This window comes from Neodiprion lecontei, chromosome 1 (assembly GCF_021901455.1).
Source record: "Neodiprion lecontei isolate iyNeoLeco1 chromosome 1, iyNeoLeco1.1, whole genome shotgun sequence".
NCBI classification, from domain to species: Eukaryota; Metazoa; Arthropoda; class Insecta; order Hymenoptera; family Diprionidae; genus Neodiprion; species Neodiprion lecontei.
Window position 1 is genome coordinate 4,404,215 of NC_060260.1, and position 27,089 is coordinate 4,431,303.

General features: G+C 38.6%; 3 protein-coding genes across 8 annotated transcripts in view; 2 read left to right on the plus strand and 1 right to left on the minus strand.

Moving 5' to 3' along the window:
* Positions 1-699: 699 nt before the first annotated feature.
* LOC107223879 (E3 ubiquitin-protein ligase RNF19A) lies at positions 700-13,383 on the minus strand. 4 transcript variants are annotated; one of them, XM_015663711.2, is made up of 13 exons: positions 13,252-13,383; positions 12,008-12,253; positions 11,778-11,920; positions 11,496-11,685; positions 11,117-11,428; positions 10,869-11,013; positions 10,595-10,731; positions 9,992-10,089; positions 4,634-4,832; positions 4,332-4,515; positions 4,078-4,243; positions 3,595-3,980; positions 700-3,417 (listed from the first exon to the last, which is right to left on the minus strand). In XM_015663711.2, exons 2-13 carry the CDS (start codon positions 12,165-12,167, stop codon positions 2,685-2,687), a joined length of 2,853 nt encoding a protein of 950 aa, XP_015519197.1. In that variant the 5' UTR covers positions 12,168-12,253; positions 13,252-13,383; the 3' UTR covers positions 700-2,684. The 4 variants fall into 4 exon arrangements, with proteins under 4 accessions (XP_015519197.1, XP_046587496.1, XP_046587487.1 ...); XM_046731540.1 differs by having other exon boundaries at positions 12,008-12,248; positions 13,252-13,382; XM_046731531.1 differs by having other exon boundaries at positions 13,154-13,382.
* LOC107223881 lies at positions 6,615-9,787 on the plus strand. The gene is made up of 2 exons (XM_015663713.2): positions 6,615-7,594; positions 7,721-9,787. Exons 1-2 carry the CDS (start codon positions 7,277-7,279, stop codon positions 8,675-8,677), a joined length of 1,275 nt encoding a protein of 424 aa, XP_015519199.1. The 5' UTR covers positions 6,615-7,276; the 3' UTR covers positions 8,678-9,787.
* A 792-nt stretch (positions 13,384-14,175) lies between the features above and the next one.
* Positions 14,176-27,089, plus strand: part of LOC107217674 (tetraspanin-5) — a 91,241-nt gene continuing 78,327 nt past the window's right edge. For 2 of the 3 annotated variants that reach the window (XM_046735212.1, XM_046735201.1), the window contains exon 1: positions 14,176-14,692. In XM_046735212.1, coding sequence (XP_046591168.1) covers positions 14,606-14,692 — 87 coding nt within the window. In that variant the 5' untranslated portion in view covers positions 14,176-14,605. The remainder of the gene's footprint in view (positions 14,693-27,089) is intronic. The other variant, XM_046735193.1, reaches the window with a different exon arrangement.

Below are 27,089 nucleotides of genomic sequence, written 5' to 3' on the forward strand. Positions count from 1 at the left end.
TTTTTTTTTTTTTTCCGATCGACTCTGAGAAAATGCAAAGATTGAAGAGAAAGAGAAAAGATAAACAAAATAAAAAATCAAGAAAAAATAAAAAAAAAAAAAAAAAGAAAATCAAGAAAAATTAAAATGTAGAATCATAATAAAAAAAAAAAAATGTACCGTAATTCGTGATTTAGCAATGGTTGAGGATAAGCTGCTGTTTTCTTTTTTTTATTTTCACGTACGAATACGCCTAGCAAAACTCCATCATCATGTATAAAAATTTCATCGAATTAATGTATGTCTGATATAATAACAATACATTTAGAAAGGTATATCTGCTAATAATTCGTTGGAGCGATTTATGAAATTATAAAGTGCTCTCGCTACGCTCAACAAACTGCACAAATTTCAATATCCTATCAAACTGCGCGAAAATTCTTCACTAGTCAAAGCGTCACAATGAATCTGAAATTTATTACTCGGAGAACTAATGTTGTTTTCTAAGGATAACGAACAAATGTTTCCAATCACTGATTAATACTTCTTTTCTAATCACCACGTCAATCTTAATTAAGCCTATATAAATAAAATTCAAACAATTATGTGATTCGAGTAATGCGTATAAAGATATTCTCGAGTAACCAGGAAATTATTTCAGATAATGCTTGTTTTTTTGTTTTTCTTTTCTTTTCTTTCTTGTTTCCACTATTTCATAAGTATAAGTATATTTATACGTGTATAAATCTTAATTGTATTTCGCAAAAGATAGGCCCTCGAAATGGTTACCAACTGTTGACAATAAATTGTCGTTAGGTTGGTTTAGTTTATTTCTGTTTTTTTTTTTTCTTCATACCGTTTTAATGAATTCATTGTTTACTACTGAAAAATTACGCAACAATTTATGCAAAGGAAATTTTTTTTTTTCTAACATCCTAAGATTGTATTGGCACTTGTCCCTTAAATTTCATGTAATTCGATTCTGTTCGTAGTATTTATAGTTGAAAAATTCTGATAAATATATTCTACCTATACCAAGATTTTCAGAACTTAATACAAGAAAACATCCAATAATGTGATTGCTATCATAAATAACCGTTCTTATAAAAAATTTCTATATGGCTGCGCTACCGGGCGAGGACATAGAAGCAGAATTATCTACATGGGTTTTTCTCACATTAAATCTATTGTAAAATTCTCTTTTACACGTGAGCAATCGAATAATTGAACGGACTTGAGACACGTTTAGAATATTTTTAGGATGAATCGAAAATTGTTCAAATATAAGTCTTTTTGCCGTTCAACATTAGGTTGATGGTTGATTGAAAATTACGTATTAAGTAGCTATCCATCTTCAGTTTAACCGCGAGTTTTTTTTTTTTTGATGCAAACAATCCTCAAATTGTATTGTCGCCTTTTTCTTATATTATTCATCATCCGTTATATGCTTCTTCTTTTCCTTTGAAAATTTTTTTTTTTTTTTCTAACACCTTACTGATTTACCGAAAAACCAGAAATATGTAAACGTAAATGTGAATCTCAAAGCTTGGATGGATTGTAAAAATTAAAGAAACACAAGCAGAATATTGGATTATTTATTTTTGTTTCGAATGAATTTCTATTCTTTATATCCACCAGAAATAAAGAAGTGAGAATAAAATTGTCTGATATCGAATTACGTATAATTTACAATTCGGATTTGGATTGTCAATTGGATATACAATCTAGAATGAACAAAATGTCAGAGAATTTTTCTTATACAGGTGAAGTTCGTAATTTCAAAGAAATCACTGCAATTCAATTTGAACAATATCGCAACTTTGATTATACTTGAAGATCAATTTATTGAATGAAGAAAAAATAACGGAATAGATTGAGAAACCTTCACACAAGAATAATTTCATAGATTGTTGGGCAAAATGACCTAACACCAAAGGAAGTTATAGTTTAAAACTAAAAAAATGCATAATCTGGCTCGTCATAAGATATTTCGGGGTGACGGAAAAGTGAATATGTGATCATTGACCAAATAGAATTTACATAAATTATAACAGGACCTCAGATTTTAGCTTTTTAAGCGTCGAAGCCCGCTGTAATATTTTCTTCTCTTCGACTGTCTTACAGTGTACATTTTACTGAATTATGTTTTTTCATTTTTCATTTGACTAGATAATGTTGAGTTTCGTTGAAGAAATGTTCAATTTCTTTACTCACACTCGTGTCAAATCGTTGCAAATTACGATTATCGCTGATAGTTACAAACATTAACACGCGTAGCACGTTCCTACTATACATCTGCATTTTGATTTTACGCAATACACCGAAAAAAATTTCAGAGAGTTAAGAGTGAAGGCGCCTTGCTTGTGCAAAAGTCGTCATGAGTTACTCAAGCACCGCAGATCGCGATTAATTCTTCTCGGTATAGCATATCGACTTGTCGTTACTGATTAAATCTGCTCGTGTAAACGTCGAAAATGCTGTTTATTTGCGTATCACGATTTTTCGGTTTCACGAAGCGGATAACAACTCAACATGTAATTGTAATCAAAATCATCATCCATGTGTACATACTTACATATCCGACGCACATATCAGAATACCAGGAATGCATGTTCCGCAAATTCATTTTCATTCGCATCCTAAGGCATGTCGCAGGGTATTAAGCACAACTATAAACGTAACTCTCATCTTACCGTAATTTCGTTTCAGCAATGAGAATTATCCTCCTTGATACGAACATTGTCATTTTCGCAATAACTTTGCCTGAGTTGGTAATGGGATGCTCTTGGGCAAGATTTCTCCACTTCGAGAACATGGCCATGTTCCGACGCAACGGGGCAAATAATTTTTTCATCCATTACATTGGCTGGTTGCGATGCAATTGCCGGTTGTCTTTCTTTGTCTATTATATGATTGTATTTCGTTGCTATTTTCGGTTCTTCAATTTCTATCTGCATTGGTCGCGTTGCTATCGAGGGTATCTCCTCTGTTACAACGTGATTTGGTCGCGACGCAATTTCTGGCACTTCCACATCTGGCAGGGGGGGTGATATCGACGCCATACAAGGCGTCTCCTCCTTAGTGACATGGTACGATCGCTGAGGAAGTTCTGGCACTTCCACATCTGGCAGGGGGGTTAATATCGACGCCATAGTAGGCATCTCCTCTTTAATGACATGGTGCAATCGCTGAGGAATTCCTGCTACTTCAACATCGGCGCTATGTGTCGGTCGTGATGCGATTAAAGTCTTTGCTTCTTTGACAACGCGATTTTGTCGCTTCTCTATGGGACAAGGTTCTTCTATCACAGGCAGTCGCTTTTCTCTTTCAAAAGTTGAACCATTATGAAAGAACACGCTGCGCAAAGTAGCAACGTTTACCCTCTCCCTTGGGTGATCTTCTGCCGCAGCATCGACGTTAGAATCATTGTTGGAGGATCTGAAGGGGTAAAATTAATTTACTGTGAGACGAGAACCAGTAAAATTTGTACTTTGTTAAATTCATGAAAGAAGGAAAATTTCAATTTCAGCATGCAAAATACATCTCCTCACAGGGAAGACCGGATTCACCTCGATCATGGCTATGAAAGCAAACTTGGCAAAACGAGCAAGTTACCTTGGATTCGACGGAGATCTCGACGCTATTTCAATTTCCTGATCGTGGTCCTTATTTCGCTTACGCCTTCCCGGACCTCGATTCCCTGTGTTGCAGCTACTGCTGGGACCAGCCTCTTGGTCAGCTTCAATAAAACTAACGTGATCATCGAAACGAACCCTTTCTGATCCTCCATCCTCACCGCAAGTAGTCCAGCTACTGGAGTCACTGAGTTGACGGTCAAGAATCGGCCTGCGGCGTGCGCGTTTGGCTAAACCAGATGCAAGCTCCTCCAAGGAACTGAGAGAAGCGGCTTGTCCGGCCGTATCGACATGGTTTTCTGCCGTGGTACCAGCTTCCGGATCACCGTCAGTATTACGTACACCACTTGCCGTTCCAGTGTCAACCTCAATTTAATAAAATTCGGTGGTAACATGCTTATCACGGGGAGGTATGTCTTTTGGAAAAAAAAAAAAACATGTCGTCGAACGCAGTTTAAATTACCTTGAAATTTAAAACTGAGCCAGCCAGGGCCCTTGTAGAAGCTGCACCATCGTCTGGAGCGATAGAAGCATTGACAGACTTTTCAGACAGGCTAGTGGCGGCTGATGCAGTTTCGCTACTGAGACTGAATCTTTGCGTAGATGCTACGTCGGCCTGAACTTCCAGTCTATTCACGAAAGGTCGAAGTGAAAGATTTTAGATTAGATTTAAGATAGAGCTAATGTTTTTAATGAAATATCAGAGGTTGTTAATACCTCTGGCCACCAGGCAAGAGTGTCGATGCTATACTGGCAGCAAGACTGGCACCTGCCGATACTATATAGTTGTACGTTGCTACATCTTGATCGTTTAATTGACTGCCGCTACCCAGAGATAATGACGCTTCTCCGATCGAGGGGTTCGCACCTCTGTGACTGGCAGCGTCTATCGATGATGCGTCTGGAATAAACATCTGAATTATTTTTTTATAATCTTTCACCGAAATTGAATACGTGGTATCACTCTTAACAATTTGGCCAGTATAAAGTACGCAAGTATCTCAACTTTAATTATATACCTCCGGTATTCTTGTTGCCAAATGCTCCCATCAGCTCATTTTCATCGTCGAAATCGAACCTGACGCCTGCGCCATTTGTTGAAACTCCACAACCTCCGCTTCGGCAAAGAGACACGGGAACAACTCCGTAAACATAGAACAAAAGTATAGGAACCCCGATACCCACTGCCAGTCCAGCTAACACTGGCGATACTAGGACCTGAAATTATAAAATAATGATGTGATCAAGTCTCGAGATTTAAAAGATTAGTCGATAAAACCATGTGTATAAATGCAACGGATTGTTTTGAAATATATTACATTTAAAGTGAAAAAAATGAATCGCGAAAATATTGTTGAGAAAAGACGAATATGTGTCTCCACTCACAACTTAAGTTATTTCGTCAAATACACTACGATTTTCATGAAATATCGTTATTCTATCATTAAAGACTTTATTTTTATATAGTCTCGTTCTTGTTTTTAATGAAAATTTTTACGATGTGTAATAAAATCCAATAAGCGTTCGGGCCAACGGTAACGATTTACTCGTCAGATCGGAGGTAAAAAATTCCGTATGAACTGCTTCGATTTCGTATATTTAAACTGTTGACAAGTTGCTGTTCATTGTGATAATACGTAATTAAACGTGAGTGGAATAACAGTGTAAGCCTACATTTGCTTCGCCAATCGATTTTCAAACGTTATCATGATTATTTGTTTTCTTTAATCAAATACGATCCAATAACCAGCTCAAATGAATCTCTCCGTTTAATTTGTACGTCAAATTTTTATGTGAAATACTATGCGAAATAAGATCGCGGCTCAACCTACAATATTACGAATTCTGGATTGATACAAGCAAAAAATTTGGGTGGAAGAAACAAAGTTAACAGAAGCTTCAAAACTAATACCAGTCAATATAGTGAGAGTACCTACACCATCGTCGTCTCAATATTAATTAGTCACAGTCAATAGTGAAAGCAGACTTTTTTGGAAAATTATTAGTAAATAAACAATAAAAAAAAAAAAAAAAACGTCCAAGATAATTTCTAAAGATCGGTGATTCGCTCTGTGGTGATTATTTTTACGCAATGTGATAAAACAATGGCAAAAAAAAAAAATCCTGGAATATTTTATAATTAATTATAAGGAGGCTTTGAATTTTCCGGGTATTTATATTCTCAATAAAAAATTGAGCGAACGTATAATAATATTTCATTAGCGATTGAATGTCTATTGATTCATTATATTGTAATCCGAATTCAAAAGTTCATATTAGATAAGAATCTTAGCCCTGATAACGTACCTAGGAACAAGATAACAAGACATCAAGCATCGCGGAATACATATTAATCATTATTGATTATTATTTATTTACCAGCAAAATATAGTAGTAGGAAACATGAGAATGCACCTGTATAAGCATTGAGAAAAAAGAGATTGAAAAATGTGCTAACATTTTCAAGAAATCTCGAGCACAATCCTGTGAAAGGGACATTTTTCTACTTAACGAACTTAGAAAATCATAGGTGGTCTGTAGGTTTTTGGGGTCACTGATTACGATTCTGAAATCATAATAACGATTTTCAAAATGGCGGTAATTTTCTGAAATTTCTAACATTTGTTTATGAAAAAAATGAAGGTAAGGATAATTCTGAAAAAAATATATACCATAAAATTGTGTATGAAAAATGCGCAAAAAAAATTTCAGAGCATCAGCTGTCTAAGTTACAAAAGAAAACGAGTTTTTTCACGTCAGTTATTTATAAAAAAAAACATGTAAATAAATAAATTATAACGACTTAGGCATCCAAGAGTCCAAAAAGTGTTTATGTGTACATAAAAGTTGCAAAAATATATTAAGATATGGGGGAAAAAAAAAACCGAGATCGAACAGGTGGTACGTATATGTATACGTCCCACTGCCCCTCAAAGGGTTAAGAGCAGGATCTGAGAGGGTATATATGTAATATATAAAACGGAGGAACGAACAAAGGGGGGTATATATAACGATTCGTTATCCCAGCATCAACTCGGGGTCAATTTTTCGTCATAGAAATCCCGGTGGACGCGGTGGAGACGGCGACGAGATGCGGCGCGGGAAAGAGGATATTGATTGAGACGAGGAGTCCGCGCATAGACCCGCCCTTGGTGACGCGGCTGCGTTATCGTAAGGGTGGAGGAAGTGCGCCTCGAAGCGGCGTTGTGGCTGTGCGATTATATATACGTGTGGAAAACGCGAACCCGGCGCCGACGGAGAAATGCAGACACCGCGAGTGCGGTCCCTGGATGCGTGTTAACGCGTCGCAGTTAAGCCGAGGATTTTGGTAAGCCGGTGATCGAGCCTTGTCGAAGGAATCGCAAGTACTTAAACCGGTGATTGCAACTGGAGAAGAAGTGGCGGAATCCAAGTTTACCGATGTAATCGGCTCGAAATCATCCGCGTCCATTCGCGTCCATCCTCGTCGGGGCTTGTTCCAAGTAAAATCTCCGCATTTGGAGCCGATGGCTCCAAGGGAAATGTTAGAGTGTGATCAGCGGTTTGTTTCGTGAAGACGTAGTACGAAACCGATTCTTGGCGGAGGTACCGTTTTGGGTCTGTAAGAAGAGAGGATAACCGGGAGAGACTGTTTCCGGAAGTGCAGGTGTTGCGACGTCGCGATGTCGGACAGCGAGGACACCGACGAATCCGTCGGGGAGTGGCCCGTGACCAAGGAGTGGCTCGAAGAATTACTCACGGTCCATCACGGCGAGGGGTCGCAGGTTTCCGTCGACGATTTCACCGTCAGACCCGGATGCGCCGCAGGCGACAGCGTCCTCAGCGACATCCTCGCTGTCTCGGTCGAGTATCGTTTGAAGCCGGAAAACAGGCGGTGCGAGCTCAGCGTTATCGTTAAACTTTTGCCCCAGGATCCGTTCAGTCGATTCTTCGTGACCGAGGCTCAATTCGATCTTCGAGAGATCAAATTTTACACCCAGGTAATCTTGGCTACTCCTCTTCAATTATCAGAATCTATTTTATTTGTAGCATCGTTTGTGCGAAAACCGTTGCCGTCGTGTTCAGACCTCTGAAATCACGACTCAGTCATTGGGTATTCCGTGCAGGTTGTTCCGGAGCTGGAAGCTTTCCAGAAGAAACAATTAGCCGGGGAAGAAGAAGGGAGCGGAGTCCAACTCCCCGAATTGCCAATACCTGCCTGTGTTCATGCTCACTACAGTCCAGCGGGAGGGACTGAAGAGAGTCCGGAGCCTCCGGAGTCCTTTTTGGTATTGGAAAATCTTCGACCTCGTGGTTTTGAGGGAGCTGAATTTTCCCGAGGACTAACCCTTAGGCAGGCCGAAGCTGCGCTGACGGCTGTTGCTCGACTCCACGCTTTGTCATTGGCGATCAAAGTCAAGGAAGGAAGATCGCTCTCCGAGCGCTACACGTTCTTGTTCCAAACAGCCAGAGCTACGGACTCTTACCAGCAGCTCGTTGAGCGAGGATTGCCCCAGCTTGCTCGATTCCTTGAGAGAAGACCGGGCCTCGAAGCTGTGCTCGAAGCTCTTCTGGCTCTGCGTCCTCGCACCAAGGAAATTATTGCAGCTCTTCTTGCACCCGAAGGTCCGTTGGCTCTGATAACTCACACGGATTTTTGGTGCAATAATTTACTCTTCAGAGACACGGAGAATGGTGTATGCGAGTGCGCCATACTCGATTGGCAAATGGTCACTTACAGCAGACCGACAAACGACGTAGCTCTGCTGCTGGTCAGCTCCGTTCCTACGGAACTCAGACGCAGGCACACCGAATCACTTTTGGACAGATACTGGGCCGTTTTAACAAGTAATTGCAGCGGTCTTGGTTTGGACATTCCAAAAGATCTGGATTACAGTAGAGCTGACTTGAGTCGGGATTATAGGCGATCTTTGCTTTTGGCTCTTTTACTCTGTATAGGATCGGTAGACGTAGCATTAGGCGATCCCCTCACCGAACAGCGGCTAATAGATGTGTTAGAAGATCTCCATAATGACGGTATACTATCGGGAGAGTCTATTGAAATAAATCCATCGGTTCAGTGATCCTCGAGCGGTTCTTAAAATGTATTGTTTGAAATCTGTCCATTTTTGTGTTCCGCAAAGTGATCCGTAACAGTGGAGTCATTTAGTTGAGCAGTAAGGGAGACAAACTAATGGAATATTTAAACAACCCGCAATCTGATTTTAATATTCAAAATTAAGCCATTCATTTAACACAACTGGAAGATATTTCCTTGTTGCTTTTTTTATGCTTGTGATGTTAAAGGAGAATTGGCGACGAAATTATCGCGTAGATTAATCAATTAATTATTATAAGCTAGTGATAATATAATAAAAATCAAAGCATCATAGGGCTCCGTAAGCCCGGCAGCTTCCAAAGTCCAGAACTTTTTTGATACTGATGAAGCAATTCGATACGACATTATTTCTCAGCGATATCAATCTGAAAGTAGGTCACTACTAGTGTGTGCGTCGAGAGTATCGAGTTATATTTAACTTCAATTAATTTGGATTGATAATGTATGAAGCAAATATTTAAATTTGAATACTATTGATAACGTAAAGATCAAAATAATATGAATTTTCGATTCAAGAATAATGATAGTTTACTGATATTACCGTGGCTTTTGCATCATTACCCTGTTACGATCGCTTACAACGCACATTTCTACTGATATAATTGTGTGATATTAAGTTTAATAAATACTTCAAAGCCTGGTAAGCTGCTCAGTGTATATTCGTGTCATTTTTGCGTGTCCCGAATTACGTCATTCCATAGAGTCGAATTATCTCTCAAACTAATGTCTTGCACAAATATTTACCAAACATTAGCAGGCGACTGAAAAAATAATTTTGAACTATCCGTTTTGCGTTTATCCTTATTGCTGTTAAAAATAATTCTTTGCACTTGGCTTCATTATTGAGAATTGTTGAAGGAATGCAAATTTAGCAACACTTGGAAAGAAATAAAATATTAAAGAGTCGCTAAATGATTAACACAGCATTTGCGTTATTCTGTGTAAATATTTTTAAGAAGCAACAAGTCTGTTTTTCCCCTGTGATCGTAATCATTTTACTCTCTTTCTTGCGCCATTAACTGCCCCATCAAATGTCAATGTTAGCACCTATTTTGCAATAAAGAATTGAAAAATATAATGAAGTTTTTCCTACCAGGATAAAAATTGCAATGTGCATTTGGCTTATGTCAATGTGAAAAATGTTCCTGACGGTAAATATTAATGATTAAAAGCTCTCAAAGTTGATGTATCAAGTGATAACCAATCCTGGTACAGGAAAAAAAGCATCTGGACTACTAAATAATCTAAATAGTTGTTACGTAAGATTTGTATGACTCACCGACGCAGTTACACCTCCTGCGATGAAGGCATTTCTCTTGTGTTTGTTTGCGTTTTCGTACCTCGTGTAGAGCTTCCTTCCTACCCAAACGGGGATTCCTGGAAGAAACAGCGTCGTCTGAGTTTATTTTCGTAGAAAAAAAAAAAAAAAAAAAAACGGCCGTGCCACATTGCCCCAAGAAATTGAATAATTCAATCAGAGCAAAGGAACGAGTTTCAGGTCAATGCGATCGTTAAAAATAGTAAAAATAATCTACAACGAAAGTTTCGACTAAACCGATGACTGCCTGCAGCAATACCTGCCAGGCATGGAGATTCCCTAAAATCGCTTAATACTCTATTTTCTCTTGCAGCGGTTCTCAACCACTTTCACAATTCACTTGGCTGATGGTCAGAGAACGCTACTCCATTTTCCAGAAAGTCATTAGCTAGAGATCGTAAACAGATCTTAAGCTCTTATGGCAAATAATGATTGTTATGCTGGAAAACTAAAGTTACTTGTTATTTCCTTGAAGTATACAGTGCGTGACGTCAATGACGTCAGTTTCAACCGGCTATACTATTATTATTAGATTGAAAAATTACAACGTTCAAACGTGATTACCTATAATCATGGCAGGCACTGCAATACCAGCAACAAGACCAATACCGACCGGAGCTCCAACCAGAGTTCCAAGTTGCCAGAGGATTTTCTTTTTTCTTGACCAAGGCTTTTTACCCCAAAACGTGCATCCAGACGGGCTATGATTTAGAAAAACGATTAAATGCTTAAACACAAAAATAATATCGGTCATTTTGATATAACATATATATTGATATAGTCTTTTCGAATTTAACTGAATACGTCCTTGATCGATAAAAAAAGAGAGAAGTGTTACCTGAGATAATGAAGGTCACTGATTTCTTTCATACATAACCAACAAAACTCAGCGCCACAGACGGCACAAGTCATGTGATTACAACTGCCGTCGTCCATTTTTACAATCAGTACTTGACATCTGGGACACGGCTTGATATCGTCTCCTAACAAAAACAGATTTCCAAACCGTTGCATTTTGTAAGTTCAATAAGTCGCAATTCAATTTTTGCAGATCGTAGATCTGATATATTGAAAAGAAATACTCACTGTGTTGCGAGTCACTTTGACTAAAGCTGAGAGATGAGCTACGATCGTAGTATTGAGATCTTTGCGCTCTAGCTGCGTCACAAGTTTGATTAGGATGCCATTTGGCTTTACAGTGGTAGCAAAAGTATGAATCACACCCAAGTCGTTCGCATCGTAGTTTAGGACAGGAGGCACAGCCAGTGGCAATAACGGCAAAGCTACAATCCGGTGCAGGGCACCACCTGGTATCTGGTTCAACGGCCAAAACTCTTCGCACCATGAAATCTTCGTACTTTTCAAACTGAGCTTGATCGTTCAGGATCATTCGTATATCTGTTGGCAAGCAAATAGTCGAGGTTCATTAGTAGTACTCGGTGTACGTACTTTTCATCTAACTTACCGGTGGGATGCAAAAGTTCAGAGCATTCAGGACAGGCAATATTGACCCTGGATTCCGATATTTCAACCTTAAGATATTGCTGGTAACAGTCATAGCAGCTTCGATGATCGCAAGACTGAACGACAGGGAAAGACTCGGCAGAAAGCTCGGCTAAGCACAGGGGACATTCCATCAAGCCGTTTTCAAGGCTCTAAAAACATCGAGAAAGTTTTTTAACATTAAAAAATTTCGCCAGCGGTAAGTAATAAGCGGAGAAGAAATAGGAAAACCAAATCGACATACCGTTCCTGCATTAGTGGGAACAGAGCTTTTGCTCGTGACATACTGCATGTCTATCGTGTGTGACTGCGGCTGGCTGGAAACACTGGTTCCGCGCGTTTCACCTTTTTCTACATCTCCTGTTCTTCCGTCAACTGCATCTTTAGCTAAAGGTGTATTCGATAAGTGTTTGTTAAGTGTGAGAAACTTGCTACTGATTAAATGAATACAGATGTTGTTCTTAATGAGCAAACCTTTAGCTGTGCGATTGCTAGAACTCGACGCGCGGGCAAAGCGTCGGCCAAGAAGCGGGCTGGAGTATAATAGTCTTCGTAAGGAAAAGCGTGGCAGTAATCTTCGAGGTCTGGACGCAGCTCCATTACACCCACCTCCATTTTCAACTTCTTTACGCATATTATGGTTTTCGTATATATTTGTTACAAGGATTCCATACTATTTCCAGATGTGTTATGAAGTATCGGTTTAGATCACTACCTGTCCTGAAATAACAAGTTTTATTATCATTCTTATTGTCAATGGTATTTTGTCAGATGTTAGTAAAGCAATGGAACTAGTCAATACCTCTCTGGATGTGTTTATTACTCAGCTATTTGTTGTCCGTTACAGATTACAGAAAAAATGTCTAAGTACTTGAATATTTATTTTCGTTTTTATCCGCAACGTTCAACCAATGGAACAGGTTGATTTGCATACCGGACCTTATGGAGTGGCTATCAATAAAGATTTGGTGGACAAAGTAAAGATGAGTTGACTATGTTTAAGGTAGAATAAAAGAAACGCTAAACTTGAGCAATAACAGGTTATGCAAAAACATGGAGTAATATACTCAACGGAAATACCATGTCCAAACATCTTTGAATGCAAATTTAATATTTCAAGAATCACAAAATTTTATTTTCTACCGTTAGAACGTCAATGTAATATTAAATACTTTTCGAAAATACAAAGGGAGGGAAGTGTTATCAGTCAAGGTCAGATTTCTACAGCTCGAATAATAACGTAATAAAATACTCTAACCTCCGCCAAGTGAAAGAATGATGAAACATAATAAAAGTAAGGGAAAATGAAATCGTATTACGAGATGCAACCGGAGTTGAGCATCTGTTTGTTCCAGGAATGCGTAAATGAGTCATCAGGTATCAGAATCGCCATGTCGCACAATTCCGACGAATAAGTTACAGGATTAAAAGTGATCGTCATTAATAGTATATACGAGATATGGCATTATTAAGGTTTTCCGACGACAATAGGATATTTTATAAGCATGTATGCATGTACACAGGCGCGGTGTACGTGACACCGAGTAAACCGAGATACGTAACTGATTCGCCTGTGTTAGTTAGCTGCTCAGCGACGACAAGTTTTCACCTTAAACTCACCGCAGCGGCGGTCAAGTTTGTCCCCCGAATTGGTGTATCAGTTGAAGCGCAGTTTGATGAACTATTTTGAGAAATAAAATGTCGAAAATTCTACGAACCTCGGTGGTATTCAACGAATTTTGTTGGTTAAGATCCCCCTCGCCTGTCACAACAGCTGAGTGCTTTCCCCACGAGCCGTGTTGACGATCTTATAGTAGACTGGAAACTGCGTCGTCGACTCGATCCTCCAGGCACCGTGTTGCGCATGTCAAGAACGGAGCGTTGATCTAACTATCCGCGTGTATTCGCGTTAACCAAGAAGCATCCACCTCTCACAATTTCAATCCGCCAATCATCAGCCAAGGTTCAAACATACATTTGCATCATTTGCATATTGGCTAACAGCTTCGAAGATATTGTTTTGTCAACGAAATAAGACGTTCGTAAGGAAGGTGTTCAACACGCCATTCACGAGATCAAATTTTGTAGATTAGCATGAAATTTAAAAAAATCTAGTAGATTCTCATTTGTTTAGCTTAACCGTCCTATCACTCGAAGTTAACATCTTATGGTTGAACAAACGCTCATTCGCAGTCGATTACATAGCACCCCGAGACAATTAAACAAACTCCATTGAACGTTATCATTGTTCAAACTGAAATCAAGCCGTGTAAATTCGTACGGATGCAGATAAAACAGGTCATCACACCGCGCTCAAAGTAAACAGAAATCAAAAAATTAAGGCATTTGACGATAATGAGCTCGAAGTAAGGGACAAAAACAATTCGAAACTCGATAAAGAAACTAGTTCCATTCCACGCAAACCGAGGGATAACGCGAGGCGCGAAATAAGAAATCAAAGGCGTCAACATTCCGTTAGTCACGGGATCGTCGGAGCATGCGCAGTGGGCGAATGCTCAGTCGGGATTCGGGGTTGCAGCGTGCGAGTCGATTCGGTTTGACGGAAAGAGTGGAGAAGTGGGGGAGCGGGGTTGGGGGGGGGGATCCGGGTCCCCGGCAGATTCCGACGCAACGGCAAGCAACGGAGCCGTCCGGCAGTCAGAACTCAGCGTGCGAAGTGAGGGGACGATGTCAGAGGTCGGAATCGCGGTGCGTTACGGCGTCGTGATCAGCTGATCGACTGCCGGGACGACGACCAACCCCCTCGGCGTTCGGCCTTAAAGGGATATTCGCGTAGGAATATCGCGCGCATACGCGAGGCCAGGTAATAATCCGGCATCGTATCCATCCGAAGGGCTTTGTGATCGTCGAAGTGCGCGTCGTTTTCCCGTCCGAAGAAGCTGCTCGCCGCGAACCACCCACGACCCCCGCAGAGCGTGTTGTGTGAAATCTGTGCCTGTGCTCTCGTGTCGTCGCCCCGTTAATTCCGAATTCCCGAATTTCCGAATTGGAAAATCCCCGTGTGCTCGCCACCGCCTCTGATATATATCATTCATAATTAATGTGTCAAACATGCCTGTGCGGAAGTACAGAAGGGATACTAGTGAAGTTAGCTGCTGTCTGAAATATGTTATATTTGGATTTAACGTCATGTTCTGGGTGAGTTTTTATCGTTTTTATTATCTCGTTTTTAACCCGCTGCTCAATTCACCCTGCTGCTGTGTACGTTCGTCGTGCACGCTGACTTTCACTTGTTTGTACTGTCACGTTTGTGAAACCGCGAGACCTGTAGATAAGTTATCAATTGAGTGCCGTTTATGCAGTTTGCATATCGTTGCACTCATCGTGTCCTGTGTAAGGTTGTTAAAACATGGTTAAAACCCGATCACCCGCATCTTTTGTCGTTGTGCTTCGACCAGACGTCCGTCCGCTGAATGTACGCAGACCGTGATGCCGGCATCGTGTTGAAGATGGTAACGTTATCGCAACGAATTATGACGATGAAAAATCGTTGTTTCGCTACTTTGGAATTGTTTGAAATCCATGTAAATCCATGTAAACATACGTCCATATGTAAATAGTAATAAAACAAGAGATACTCATATTTTGAAATCTTAGTTCCTTGAGTCATCGTAAAACAAAGAAAATGGTGCATCTTTTTCCGATGTTTCGTTACGATAACGTTACAAACTTCAACATCCTGATTCTGCAGCATTCAACAAACAATCGATGTGAAGGCTGGCGGTGTCCTTGTGCATACGTTCACACGCATCTGTGCGCGGTACAGTGATTCATAGGTTTTTAAATTGGCGAACGGTTCTCGTTTGCATTAGTATAATCTTGGTGTGAAGTAGTGATTTACGCCGTTTAACGCCTCAGATTAGCGCCTCCAACTTGCAAACGATTTGACAATAGCAGCCAGGTATTTCTTTACGTATTTTAACGGTCAGCTGATCGAACGACGACAACAACGACCGCGGACCAGGTAGAAGGTGGGAGAAAATCCTTTTTCCAGCAGCAAATGAATGCTCTAATCTATGAATGCGAGGACATGTAGCAAAGAGCTCACTTCGCGTTGCTACGGCATTAGGATTTCAGACACATCTAGAGTTAATTGACCTTGTTTTTAGTTAGTTAGCTTGAATGTTCGATGATAGAGTATATTTCACATTTGGGTGCTTAAAGGGAAGTCGCTTACACATTTATGATAGAATAAAGACAGAGTCACGTGTTACAGTAAACTGCGAGCTCGACGATAATTTGGACAATGAGAGATATAATTCAGACTCGAGGAATTTTGGCAAGCCGATAATTTAAGAAAATTTAAAAATCACGCGATTTCTATCAGCTAGTAAAATTTTCGTTTTATTTTTGGTTGCGCTTGGGCGAAACTCCTCTCGATAGGAGATCCCTAACTTTGACGTATCGCAAAAGGGTCGGCCCTTTTCTCTTTTACAAAAATATTATATTGTCATCGTAACTGCAGATAATTTTATTAACGTAACAAGTCGAGAAGAGGGTGTAAAAAAATTGTATCGATATATCAAGCACGATTCATAAAACGAAACAATTCTTAAATTCAATTCACAAACGTGGGGAAAATTAATTATTATCTTCCTAAAAAATTTTTTACAAAATTTTTTATGCACGTTTGCGTTTGCAAATACATGTATAAATTCACAACCACACGTATTATTTGGATTCACGTAACAAAGCATAAGAAAACGAAACAAACGTATAAGAAAAGAATATTGATTTACACGAATAAATGAATGATCGCAAAGGGTTTTTCGTTGCGGTCACTGTCGTGTAAGTATGTTTTTTATTTATGCTTCACCTCGACGATAAAACTGCACACGGGCAACACGGTTTCGCGTACATTTGAAATATTTATCGCCGGCATTCCCTCGGTGCCTCTCTCATCCCCCCCCCCCCCCCCCCCTCTTCTTTCTCTTTTTCTTTTCTATTTTCATATCCAGAATCGGATGTACCGCGAAGCTGGGATATTCATTTTTATACATATACCATGCGTATAAAATTCCCGATAGAATTCGGAGAATTTTTAATATGAGCAACGGCGTTGAATATTTACAATATAAAACGACGATCGTTCGTTGGATGCTTTCCAGCGTCCGGTGCTCGAAGATTGTCTGCAAGTGGTAGTAATATTAAAGGAATTATTTAAATGGTGTTTTAGCCGCAATTCTCTTGGGTGGGGGTAAAAATGTAGAAAAATCGAATAAAGATAGAAGGGTAAATATTATGAAATTTTTAAAGAAATGGAAATTTAAAGATTTAGACAGTCGAAGTGTGTAGAAACTAAAAAATAGAAGGGTTAGAATATGGAATTACAAAATGTAGAATTCGCCGAATTTGTCTCAATAATATAGAATCGTATAAAGATTCTAGATTTTGCCATTCTATGTTTTGACCTTTCTATATTTGATCTTTCTGTATACTTTCGGCTTTGTATTATATATTTTTAATTTTCTATACTTGTACACTACATATTTTCATAATTTTACGAATTAGATCTCGATCCTTCTATACGGATCAGCTATTTCGTATTTTTACTTCCACCCAATTTCATCTCTTCCTTTCTTTCTCTCATCTTCACCTTCTTCTTCTTCATCTCTGGCTTTCCGATGCAGCTAAATTTCAAGGTTTCACTACGGAGACAGAAATAAGAATACCTACGTGGCATTAATTTGTTTCCTCCGCAGAATATTGAAGCCAAAATACGTAGTACGTGATATCACAGCTCACCGAGTGTGAACCTGTAAAGACAACGACTACCGTCCGCTGTATCTCATTGTGAATCTACGATATCTTCCTCCTCCACCTCCTCCTCTTCTTCCCTCTTTTCTCCTCACCCAGCAGCAGCAGCAGCAGCAGCAGCAGCAACAAAGCCTGTGAGATCTTTGAGAGACGAGCCGAATCCGTTCACCGCGCTTTCTACATGGCTGAGTTGAGGCGGGCGATTGGCCTTGCCGATGTGATCCGTGCTATGCGACACACAATGCCTCAGAGTCAGCCTCAGCGTCGAGATTTGGCCGCGAGATAGAGGAGAGGAGGAGAGAGGAGGAGCTACACAATTTTGCAGACTTATCTCGACCCGCCTCACCTTATTTCCTTGACTCGAATTCACCTTACTTTGCGTATTCCCATTCCAATTTCCATCGATCATATTTCACACGGTCGGAATTATAATCCTATTACGTGTCGCGTAGACCTGCGATTATTCTATAAAACAAATCATTGGAACAGTAGTAACGATTTAAAATTCATTTGGCAAATGATGCCAAAAAGATAGAGAGAGCGAGAGGGGGGGGGGGGGAGGGGAACCATCACTATTGTCTACAAAGTTTCTTTAAAACATTTTCTTTCGCAATTGTACTCGACTTTAATTGATTATTACTCTGGGACCGATTGTTACGAGTTGCGGTAATTCTCTCGACGACCTCAACGAAAAAACGAAGAAAAAGTAGAAGAAGAAGAAGAGATTTGTGCAGCTCGCGTGTTACCCGGTTGTTGCTCGGCTTCGCTGCATCATCTTATTGTAATAGTTATACTATCGTTCCTCGCTTTTGCGAGTTGCGACAAACCGGTTTACAGTCTGGCGCACTTTTGATCATGCGCGGTGAAAGCGAGAGAGAGAGAGAGAAAGAGAGCAAGAGTAGAGTGCCTGCAGCTTCTTCTTCTTCTTCTTCTTCTTCCTATTTTCTGTTTTCTCTGTTTTCTATTCCGCTGTAAGGTATTTATGTATGCATGTATGTATGTACATACCTACCTACACATTGTACGTAATAAGGCACTCTATGTTGTGAATGAGTTTATTAAAACATCAATGACGAACTGCCTCCTACGTGTATTACAACGTCAAAACCAAGAAGGTGGAAACGCACGCTTCTTGTTCTTCTTCGTCTTCGCGTCATGCCGGGTGCTGCAGACGGTCTTAAAAGGAGTGAATAACGAGGGTGGTGGAGGTGGAGCAGAGAAGAGAAGAGAAGAGACTCGTCCGTCCGTCGCTCTTTGTCTTGAAAATTTCTGCTCGCCATTCGTTATTACCTACCCTACGTCTCTTCATTGTTTAACACCTCGCGCCCTCTGCATCAATACATGAATACATAAATACATAAATACATGCATACATATATATAAGGGATTCCACACCAAACCGGCCTAAGTATGATCTTTGCTATCGGCAATGTTTTTCATTTTTAAGTACGGTGTACAGTGTACGAAAAAAGAAATCGTCTTTCATTGGGACTTGGATTATTTTGAACCAAGGGTTGGATTTTTAACACTTTCAAAAACGCGAAAAATCAATTTTCGAACGAATAACCCCAATCTATTGGCTTCAAATTTTTCTCATCAATTCTTTGTTAGAAAACGAATATTTTGAGACCAAGATGAAAGTTGGCAAGGTTTTTATTTAGAAGCTACAGGCGAAACAAGTAATTGAAAAGTGTGAAAAAAAAGAATAATATATAAATTTGCATGTTTTTAAATTACATTCAATTCCATTTTTCTCACTTTTTAATCACTTGTTTCGCCTTCAGCGTCCAAACCAAAAGCTTTCCCACTTTCATCTCGGTTTCAAAAATTTTATTTTCTAACAAAGGATTCAAGAGAAAAATCTCAAGCATATCGATTTCAGGATTGTGCGTTCAAAAATCGGGTGTTTGTATTTTCAGGCACGGGTCATTTTTGGGTGGAATCCCTCATACATACATCGCTGTGTTAAAGTACGACTGTAAACTTTGTGCCGCTTCCTTAACACTACTGCATACATATTTACTCGCATTGCGTACATATTCGCGTCTGTCCTTTGACCGTACGGTTATATATAATAACAGCGAATAGTAAATGCATACGCGTTGTGTAATAAACGATTTGAATATTGTAGACGTTGAACGAACAAGTTATACTTTTCACATTACTGAGAATAAGTAAATATACGGAAAGAAACGTTGGTCGATCCTTGAGATCGCGTTTATTATAGCCTTCGAATTTTCAGTGGCAAACTCCTTAACGCGTACTTTCAAAATGCCATTCTATTCCCCTTCTATTGTTATACTGTACATGTATGGAAACATCGGCGTTCATCGTTTCGTCTTGAAAATAAATTACGTTATATCGCTGCAGGTAGTTTGATGACGTAACGTATAATTTAGAGGTATAACGTTATCTTTATTTGTTGACGAGGTTAAACGTATGCAAATACAGCCGATGTTCGTATGTGAAAGTATAAAAAAAAATAAAACAAATGATATATTATCACGACTAAGGATCGCAGTCGAGGTTGTTGTGCACCTTGAAAATTACATCCAAAGAAGATTGTTCCGCATCATGGATGTAAAAAAGCCTGACGAGTATTCTGCCCTCGTAAAATCAAATGTTCCCAACTTGAGAAATAAAAAAACTCTGCGGGAAAAAGGTGTTGGAAAGGGTGTGTATTTTTTAAAGATAAATCGGATAAACTACAAGTTATTAATTTTCTGTTTTGTTTTTTTAATTTCACGAGCATTTTGAATTAGTATGACCGGCAGGCTAATCACATTTTACACCAAACTTCATCTAAATCCGTTCGGTAGATTTGATGTGCCCCTGAAAGGGTTGAAAGGAATCCAGTATCATTGGGGCACGGTTTAGAGTTGAGATAAAAATCGGAAAAAAATCAAGGCATCGTTTTTGAATTATCCGGAGCTAGCTGAAATTCAAAAACGACGTTTCTAAGGACCATCCTGGTGCACTGTAGCACTTTTGGGTGTTACGGAAATCAGATATAGGTTCGTTTAGCGATAAAGAAGTGTACAGAGACAGGCAAAAATTAAAAGATGGAAAAAATGCGTTTAATAGCGATACGCGTTGTCATTTTAAAGCCCGAAACAGGACCGGTTTTACAACGATGTTCGTTGAAGCAGCAACCTCATTAATTTCTATATGATTCTATGTGACCATACTACATAATTAGATTAGGGGCAAAACGGGTGATTTCTACGTACAGTGCAACAATCGAACGTACGAACGATGGATTCGGTTGAGTACATCGGGTAGGTAGGAGTAGGTAATGCTTTAATACGTGTATAAGCTACTCACCTCCTCATCGCTTCTCTGATACCGGTAGGTGGTGGTTAGTTATCTGCAGCCATAGTACTTACACTCGAAACCTGCACGTGAAACCGCTCGCTTTATATCACTTATATCATATCCACCCTATCCATGCGCGCGCGTGTAGGTTTGCTAATGTAAATTGAAATAATTGAACCGCTTGAATTAAGTACGAAACTCGTGTTCAATTACACCGCACAGATTATTATCGCGGAGAATATTCGATGTAGCATAGAAACACGTATACCTACTATTATTCATTGTGGGAAACTTACACCGAAACCAGATGCGGCTGGAGACTGAGGCAAAAAAAAAAGAAATAAAATCTTCCTTAAAAACCATTAGAAACACAATAACAGTTTTTAAACTTGCAGTCATCTTATAATATATACGAAAAATTACGATTATATTGTATAGGCATTTTATTTAACGATCCCGATTATCGTTAAAGTCGTTAAAAGATTTATAAAATTCATCTAACATGTATAACGAATGGGTCGAAAAATTTGTACAGATTTTTTTTTTTTTCTTTCTTTATTTTCGATTCGGAATATCGACGAGTAAGGACCCCCCCCCCCCCCCCCTCCCCCCAAGTTCGAAAGCACAAGTTTTAAATGAAGTCTTTTCAGATGCAGGGAAACGGGCGGGGGGGGGTAATTAACTCGTGATTTATGACGCTTGAAAAACATTTCTACGTGTTTCATTTCTTCCTTTTCTTATTTCTTTCTTCATTACTTATCGTACATTCTCTCTTTCCATCTCTAATCTTGTTATATTTTATCTTGTTTTCTTTTTTTTTTTTTCTACTTTTCGTTCTTTCTTTCTTCAATTTTAATCTCTTTAACCGTACTTTCATGCAGCGTGATAAAACAATTCATTCTACTGCCAATTAACGGATTAAACGTACCTTAATGTATAAAAAGTGCGAAAAATTTTAATATCCAACATACACGTTATTACCGCTATACATATACGAACATGTAGCTAATTTTGCGCTGTGTAATAATAAATGAAAACATCGATAAAGAAATTTTTTTATTTTTTTTAATTTCGAAAGCGCTAAAATGAAATTAAAAATTAACGAATGTCACGTGTTATATAATTATTTGAAGCAGTTATACGTTGTACAATTTTAATAAAAATTTGATTCGTTTTTATTCGCCCCCTTACTTGATTATTTATATACCTAAGTATAACCTGCAAGCTGTTTTATAATTACTTGAGCCTAATAATACATGCATGAGGTATTTAACACGTGGCTAGTTCCGGTATTGTTATTTATTTTTTTCACTCTCCTTTTTTCCGGCATAGAGGGTCAACGAACCGACACAGCGAGTCGTGAAAATCGTGACTCACAATCAGAATGTCGCGTGTGTCGTGTCGTCGTGTGTCGTGTGTGCAAACGCCAAAGTCGCACTCCTGCAGCTGCTTCTCTGTTCTTTTCTCCTCGCGTGTACGTCAGGTATTTCCTGCCTGCCTGCACCCCCATAACTTATACGCACACATATGTCCGTACCTGACTCTACGCCAAATACAACCCTTGCTTGTTTCACTTGCAGTCTGCAGGGGTTCTTTTTCTTCCCTTTTCCATATATGCCTATTTTTACACGATTAATCGAGTATAATCGATCATTTTTCCTTGAAATCGGTTTTTGTTTTTTACTCCCATTAACGACGCAATACGATATCAATTTATGTGATCAAAGTATCGATTGTTATATCATAGTCTTACTTACCGAGTACCTGTTTGATACGAGAAGTGAATGATGAATGAATATTTTCACACGAAATTGACAAATGTTTTGAACGAAACTATAAATTATTAAATAAACTTTTTTCGCTGTTAAGACCATATATTGAAATTTACAAAATTTTCGTCAAAAATGCACCGTTTCAAAGAAATACGAAATAATCGATTAATCGATTAATTTCTACCGATTCCATCGAGTCATGTTCGATTATTCGTAGCTCAGGGGTCACCGCTACCATTACCCTACGTCTTTTAACTTTATTTACCTATAATTTTTGCCCTTATTTAGTCAAATCAAGTTTACGTATTTATCCGATATCATGTTACACGTTTTATCGTTGTAATTTCATTCGTTTTCGTTCATTCTTTTTTTTCTCTTTGCAATCTCTACGCCTTCCATTCGTTACGCCGATATTATTACGTTTAGATATTTGAATAAGGCTTGTTATCTTTTCTCTCCTTCTTTGTTTCTTTTTACTCGCCAATTACCGTTTCAACTCCAAAACTGAACGTAATACAATTTTTTCCCGACACCATTCGTTTCCTGTTGTACGTATAATTTGCTTTGGAAAATGTTTCCTCTTTTATCTTGTTTCGGTTTTTTACTTATCGTTGAAATATATTTTCTCGCAAAATTGATCAAGTTCAATTTATCACCCACCGATCTAACATCCTGCATATATATCGTGTTATATAGCAGACTGACCAATTTTGATTAGTCGAACCCTGCGGCTACTGGCGCAAAGTGTCAAAACTCCCAAGTATATGTACCCAAAGCTGGTTCGTAACACAGGTACGTGCATGAATGTGTGTATGTATGCTCAGTTGAGAGGAGTTCAAAGTTGACACGGGTTGATGACGGTTACGTCGTATTTCACGAGGTGATTCAATTTTGGAATTTCGGGTTATTGGTACCTACACGATGCCGGTACTGAACAAACAAAACAAAAATCGCGAAAAACGAAAGAAAGAAAAAAAAAAAAAAAAACATACGCGTTTAATCACGATAAAATTATATTACCTTCGATAAAAAATAAAAAACAAAAAACTTTGCACCGACGGTTGTTCAAATTTGATATCACCCTGCAATGACATTTCTCCCGATCAAAATTGTTCGGGAACCGATATCTGGATTGTGCAATCATCGGTTATTAAATTTTCTCACGTTAATTGGCTGTGTGAATAATTAATGAAAATTAGTGCAAAGAATTTTTATTTTCGACATTTTCCACCACGCTTATCTCACATGTTTTTACTATTTGAGTTGTGTGGATTGCGCACACACACACACATATATATATATATATATATATATATATATATATATTGAATCCTACAATATATCGAATCGTTATAATTATGTATTACTTTTTACCTTGTTATACCCTCCCGCATATGACACAGCTTGTGTAACGCGGAGTTGAATAATTCAGATTTTGGGATAAGTGGAACCTCCGGTGGTCCTGGAAACCCTTGGGAATAGTCTCGGGACTCTTGGTGGTCTCGTGACTATTCCTCATTATGCATACATGCATACATGACACACACACACGAAACCCTTCCCCATTTTCATTTCTGTCAGACACGCGTCTGCAGCCAGTCAGCTTTTGCCTACTCCGCACACACGTTCGTATTCATATTCATAACAAGTTCGAGCCGCCGTTCCTCCCTTCATTTTCATCCTCGAGTTATTTATCCGGAAGTCCATCTTACTCCACTCCCAAATATCCCTGCGTATTTCACTCTCATCCTTAACATTCCGCGCATTGTTTTTTCGCCAGCGTCTTCCGTACTTGCGTTGGAATGCAGCGATGAATCTTTCCCACATCGTATTGTTTAAATATTATTCAGGGTTGCCACGTTATTTAATTTAAGTTACAAAGGCGGTTACTTATTTTTTTTTTATTTTCTTTTTATTAGATTACAAACACGGGTCTGCAATGAAATCCTCCTTTTTCGAAAATACTAATAATAACAACAATATTGACCGGATATTGGTAAGGGTGGTAGACGGAATTCGGCGGAGTGAGTGACAGAAAAGCAAACAAGTATAACGGCGATGGTTCTTCGATTGTCAGAATGTTGTAGGCGTGGAATTTGACACGTTGATATACAATATCCATCGATATAAGGTTATAATAATGGCCGAACATTGTAAATGGAATGTCGGTATAAGTTTCACGACTTTCGTTGGTGAGTTTCTTTGTTTTTTTCTTTTCTGCTTCTTTTCATTCTTTGATTTTCTTTTGCGTGATATTACTCGTACTCTTTACTATACTTACATTTTTCGCGGCGAACGACGTTTGGCAAAATTGCTGCCGTTATCGACGCGAGAGTATAAAATAATATGTGTATATTTATTGTTTATTTTATTATATTGTAAATTTATATTTATTGTTATCGCCTATCATACTTTATATACAAGGTTTATAAGGCATAAATATATACACGGGGATCTGTATGTACGTGTACATACACTTGAATTTTCGAAACTACCTTACTTCAATTTGTATCATTATTTCCATACCTGCAGACGAAGATGTTCCGCACCGTTTTTCTTATCTCTACGTATAAATTTTTGTTTGCGAATACGAAGGAATAATTAATTGAAAATATTTATTTTGTCACATAAAATCGGATTTTTTGATCTTTTAACGTGTAAATATTTATACTGCCTATAACTTGCAAAAATCATATCTCCAATGGAAAGAAAATTTGTTGTTTTTCTTTTAAATTTTGAACATCGCTCAGCAGTGTGAGGATAATTTATCACATTCTATTCGCGTAATCTTTGCAATGTTTTTTAGATATTTGCGCCTGAAAATAATATTTAATAAAAGAAGATCGCGCGAAAACGATATTTGAAATGAAAATTGTTATAAAAAAATGGTTTGATCCTGCCAAATATTTCCGATCTTTGCCTTTCTCTCCCAACGAATCTGCCTACGTTTCAGATCTACGTGCACCATACATGTACACATATATGTATGTATGCATGTATGTATTACTCGACGGAGTAAAGCTGGTCAATAAAGGGAGACCCGTGGGTGGGAAAACAGCGAAGTTGTCTCAACGTGACGTGAGACGTTTGCTTTTCACTATCCGAGGCGTCTGGAAAAAAAAAAAAAAAAAAAAAAAATAGCAAACTGGAAGAAAAGAAAGTCTACTTAATATTTTTCGCGACATTCCGACTTACTTCATCCTCACGCAAAGGAGAATTAAAAAAAAATTCATTGAAAATAAAGACGAACATTGATGACGAAATATTTATAAGCTTGCCGTTTTATATGGATATTTTTAAAGAAAAAATAACATCTCAGGTTATACAGGCTTTTAATATTGCTATGAGTCTACTTGTGAAATCACTGCGAGGAAATTTTCAAACAGTTTTTTTAATTGGATTTGTTCGTAAAGGCAAAAAATTTTTGTTTTCATTGATAATAGGTAACGAGTTTTTTTTTTTTCTTTCACCTTCGCTTTTGTTTGTAAAAGAGAGAATTTCGACATCGTTTTACTTCTTAAACGTGTAATTCGCTGATAACTATACCCTCTTCCAAATTTCATACGACGTCAACTTTTTTCACCTACGTATACGTCTCTAATTCTTCCGTCGTGAATAATTTTTTTCTCCTCTTTCTTTCTTCTTTGTGGAATATCGGTAAATAATCCTATATATTCAGAGGAGACCTGAAGCAGGCTGAACAACGGTTGTCTCTCCTCTCTCTCTCTCTCTCTCCGATTTGGTAGTCAAGTCACGCGGTCGAGTCGCCGGCGCGTCGACGGAATGAAAACCATTCGCGGGTGTAACGATGATAGAAAAAAAAAAAAAAAAATGTTACCCCCACCAACGTCTTTGTCGTTTTTTTCCCACTCCTCGACGATTTCCAGCGCCCACGTGTGAAGAAGAAGAGAAAAATGTTTCACACTCTTGTTATTTTCATTCTTTTCTCATTTTCATTCTCTCTTCACAAATTTGGAATGCACATGATTTGATACGACGCGATTACGATGGAATGAAAAACAAAAATTATAAATAAAAACAAACAGATATGCCTGAATTTTTTTCATTTTAGGTATGTTATAAATTTTGCTTAACAGTATATATATATATATATATACACACACACATACATACATACATACATACACACACCTACGTATATATGATATGTATTACAAAATGTAAAAGTTGTGTGCAGATTTATTCTCTCATTCTTAGCAGGAATGTTTAACGCGATATTTTCCTTTTTTTTTTTTTGAGGAGGGCATGGTTTTGATGTCGTATACTTATGACGTAAGGTGTATTACTACACGCCCCTTCAGCAGGGTCAAATTTTCTCGAGGCTTTGAAGAACGGGGTCTCCGGAAATAAACGGTATCCGGGGAACGAGGGAGGGAGGGAGGGAGGGAGGGAAGAAAAGGGGAAACAAAGTGACGCGGAAAAAGGCTGCTGTGCACAAGAGGGAAATATATTACACCTATACCCTGCGTAAGGTGTTGCTCCTCTTTACGAGATCCCTCGAGGCCAACCATTGCGGACTCTGGCGCGAGATCGCCGTTTCTTTCGCTGAGAAAAATTTCATTTTTCATAGTAACTAGAAAAATTGAGTAAAACAGGTATCGTTAAAAAAAAACAAAAAATGTTTGAGTATTGTTTGAATTACGAAAAACGAGCCGCGCGTAACCATTTTG

Coding starts and splice junctions, on each gene's coding strand:
- LOC107223881 (XM_015663713.2), top strand. CDS start 7,277: ATGTCGGACAGCGAGGACACCGACGAATCCGTCGGGGAGTGGCCCGTG. Junction 7,595..7,720: donor AGATCAAATTTTACACCCAG/GTAATCTTGGCT, acceptor TATTCCGTGCAG/GTTGTTCCGGAGCTGGAAGC.
- LOC107223879 (XM_015663711.2), bottom strand. CDS start 12,167: ATGCGTAAAGAAGTTGAAAATGGAGGTGGGTGTAATGGAGCTGCGTCC. Junction 4,833..9,991: donor CAGGAGGTGTAACTGCGTCG/GTGAGTCATACA, acceptor TTATAATTTCAG/GTCCTAGTATCGCCAGTGTT. Junction 4,244..4,331: donor CTCTTGCCTGGTGGCCAGAG/GTATTAACAACC, acceptor TTTCGTGAATAG/ACTGGAAGTTCAGGCCGACG.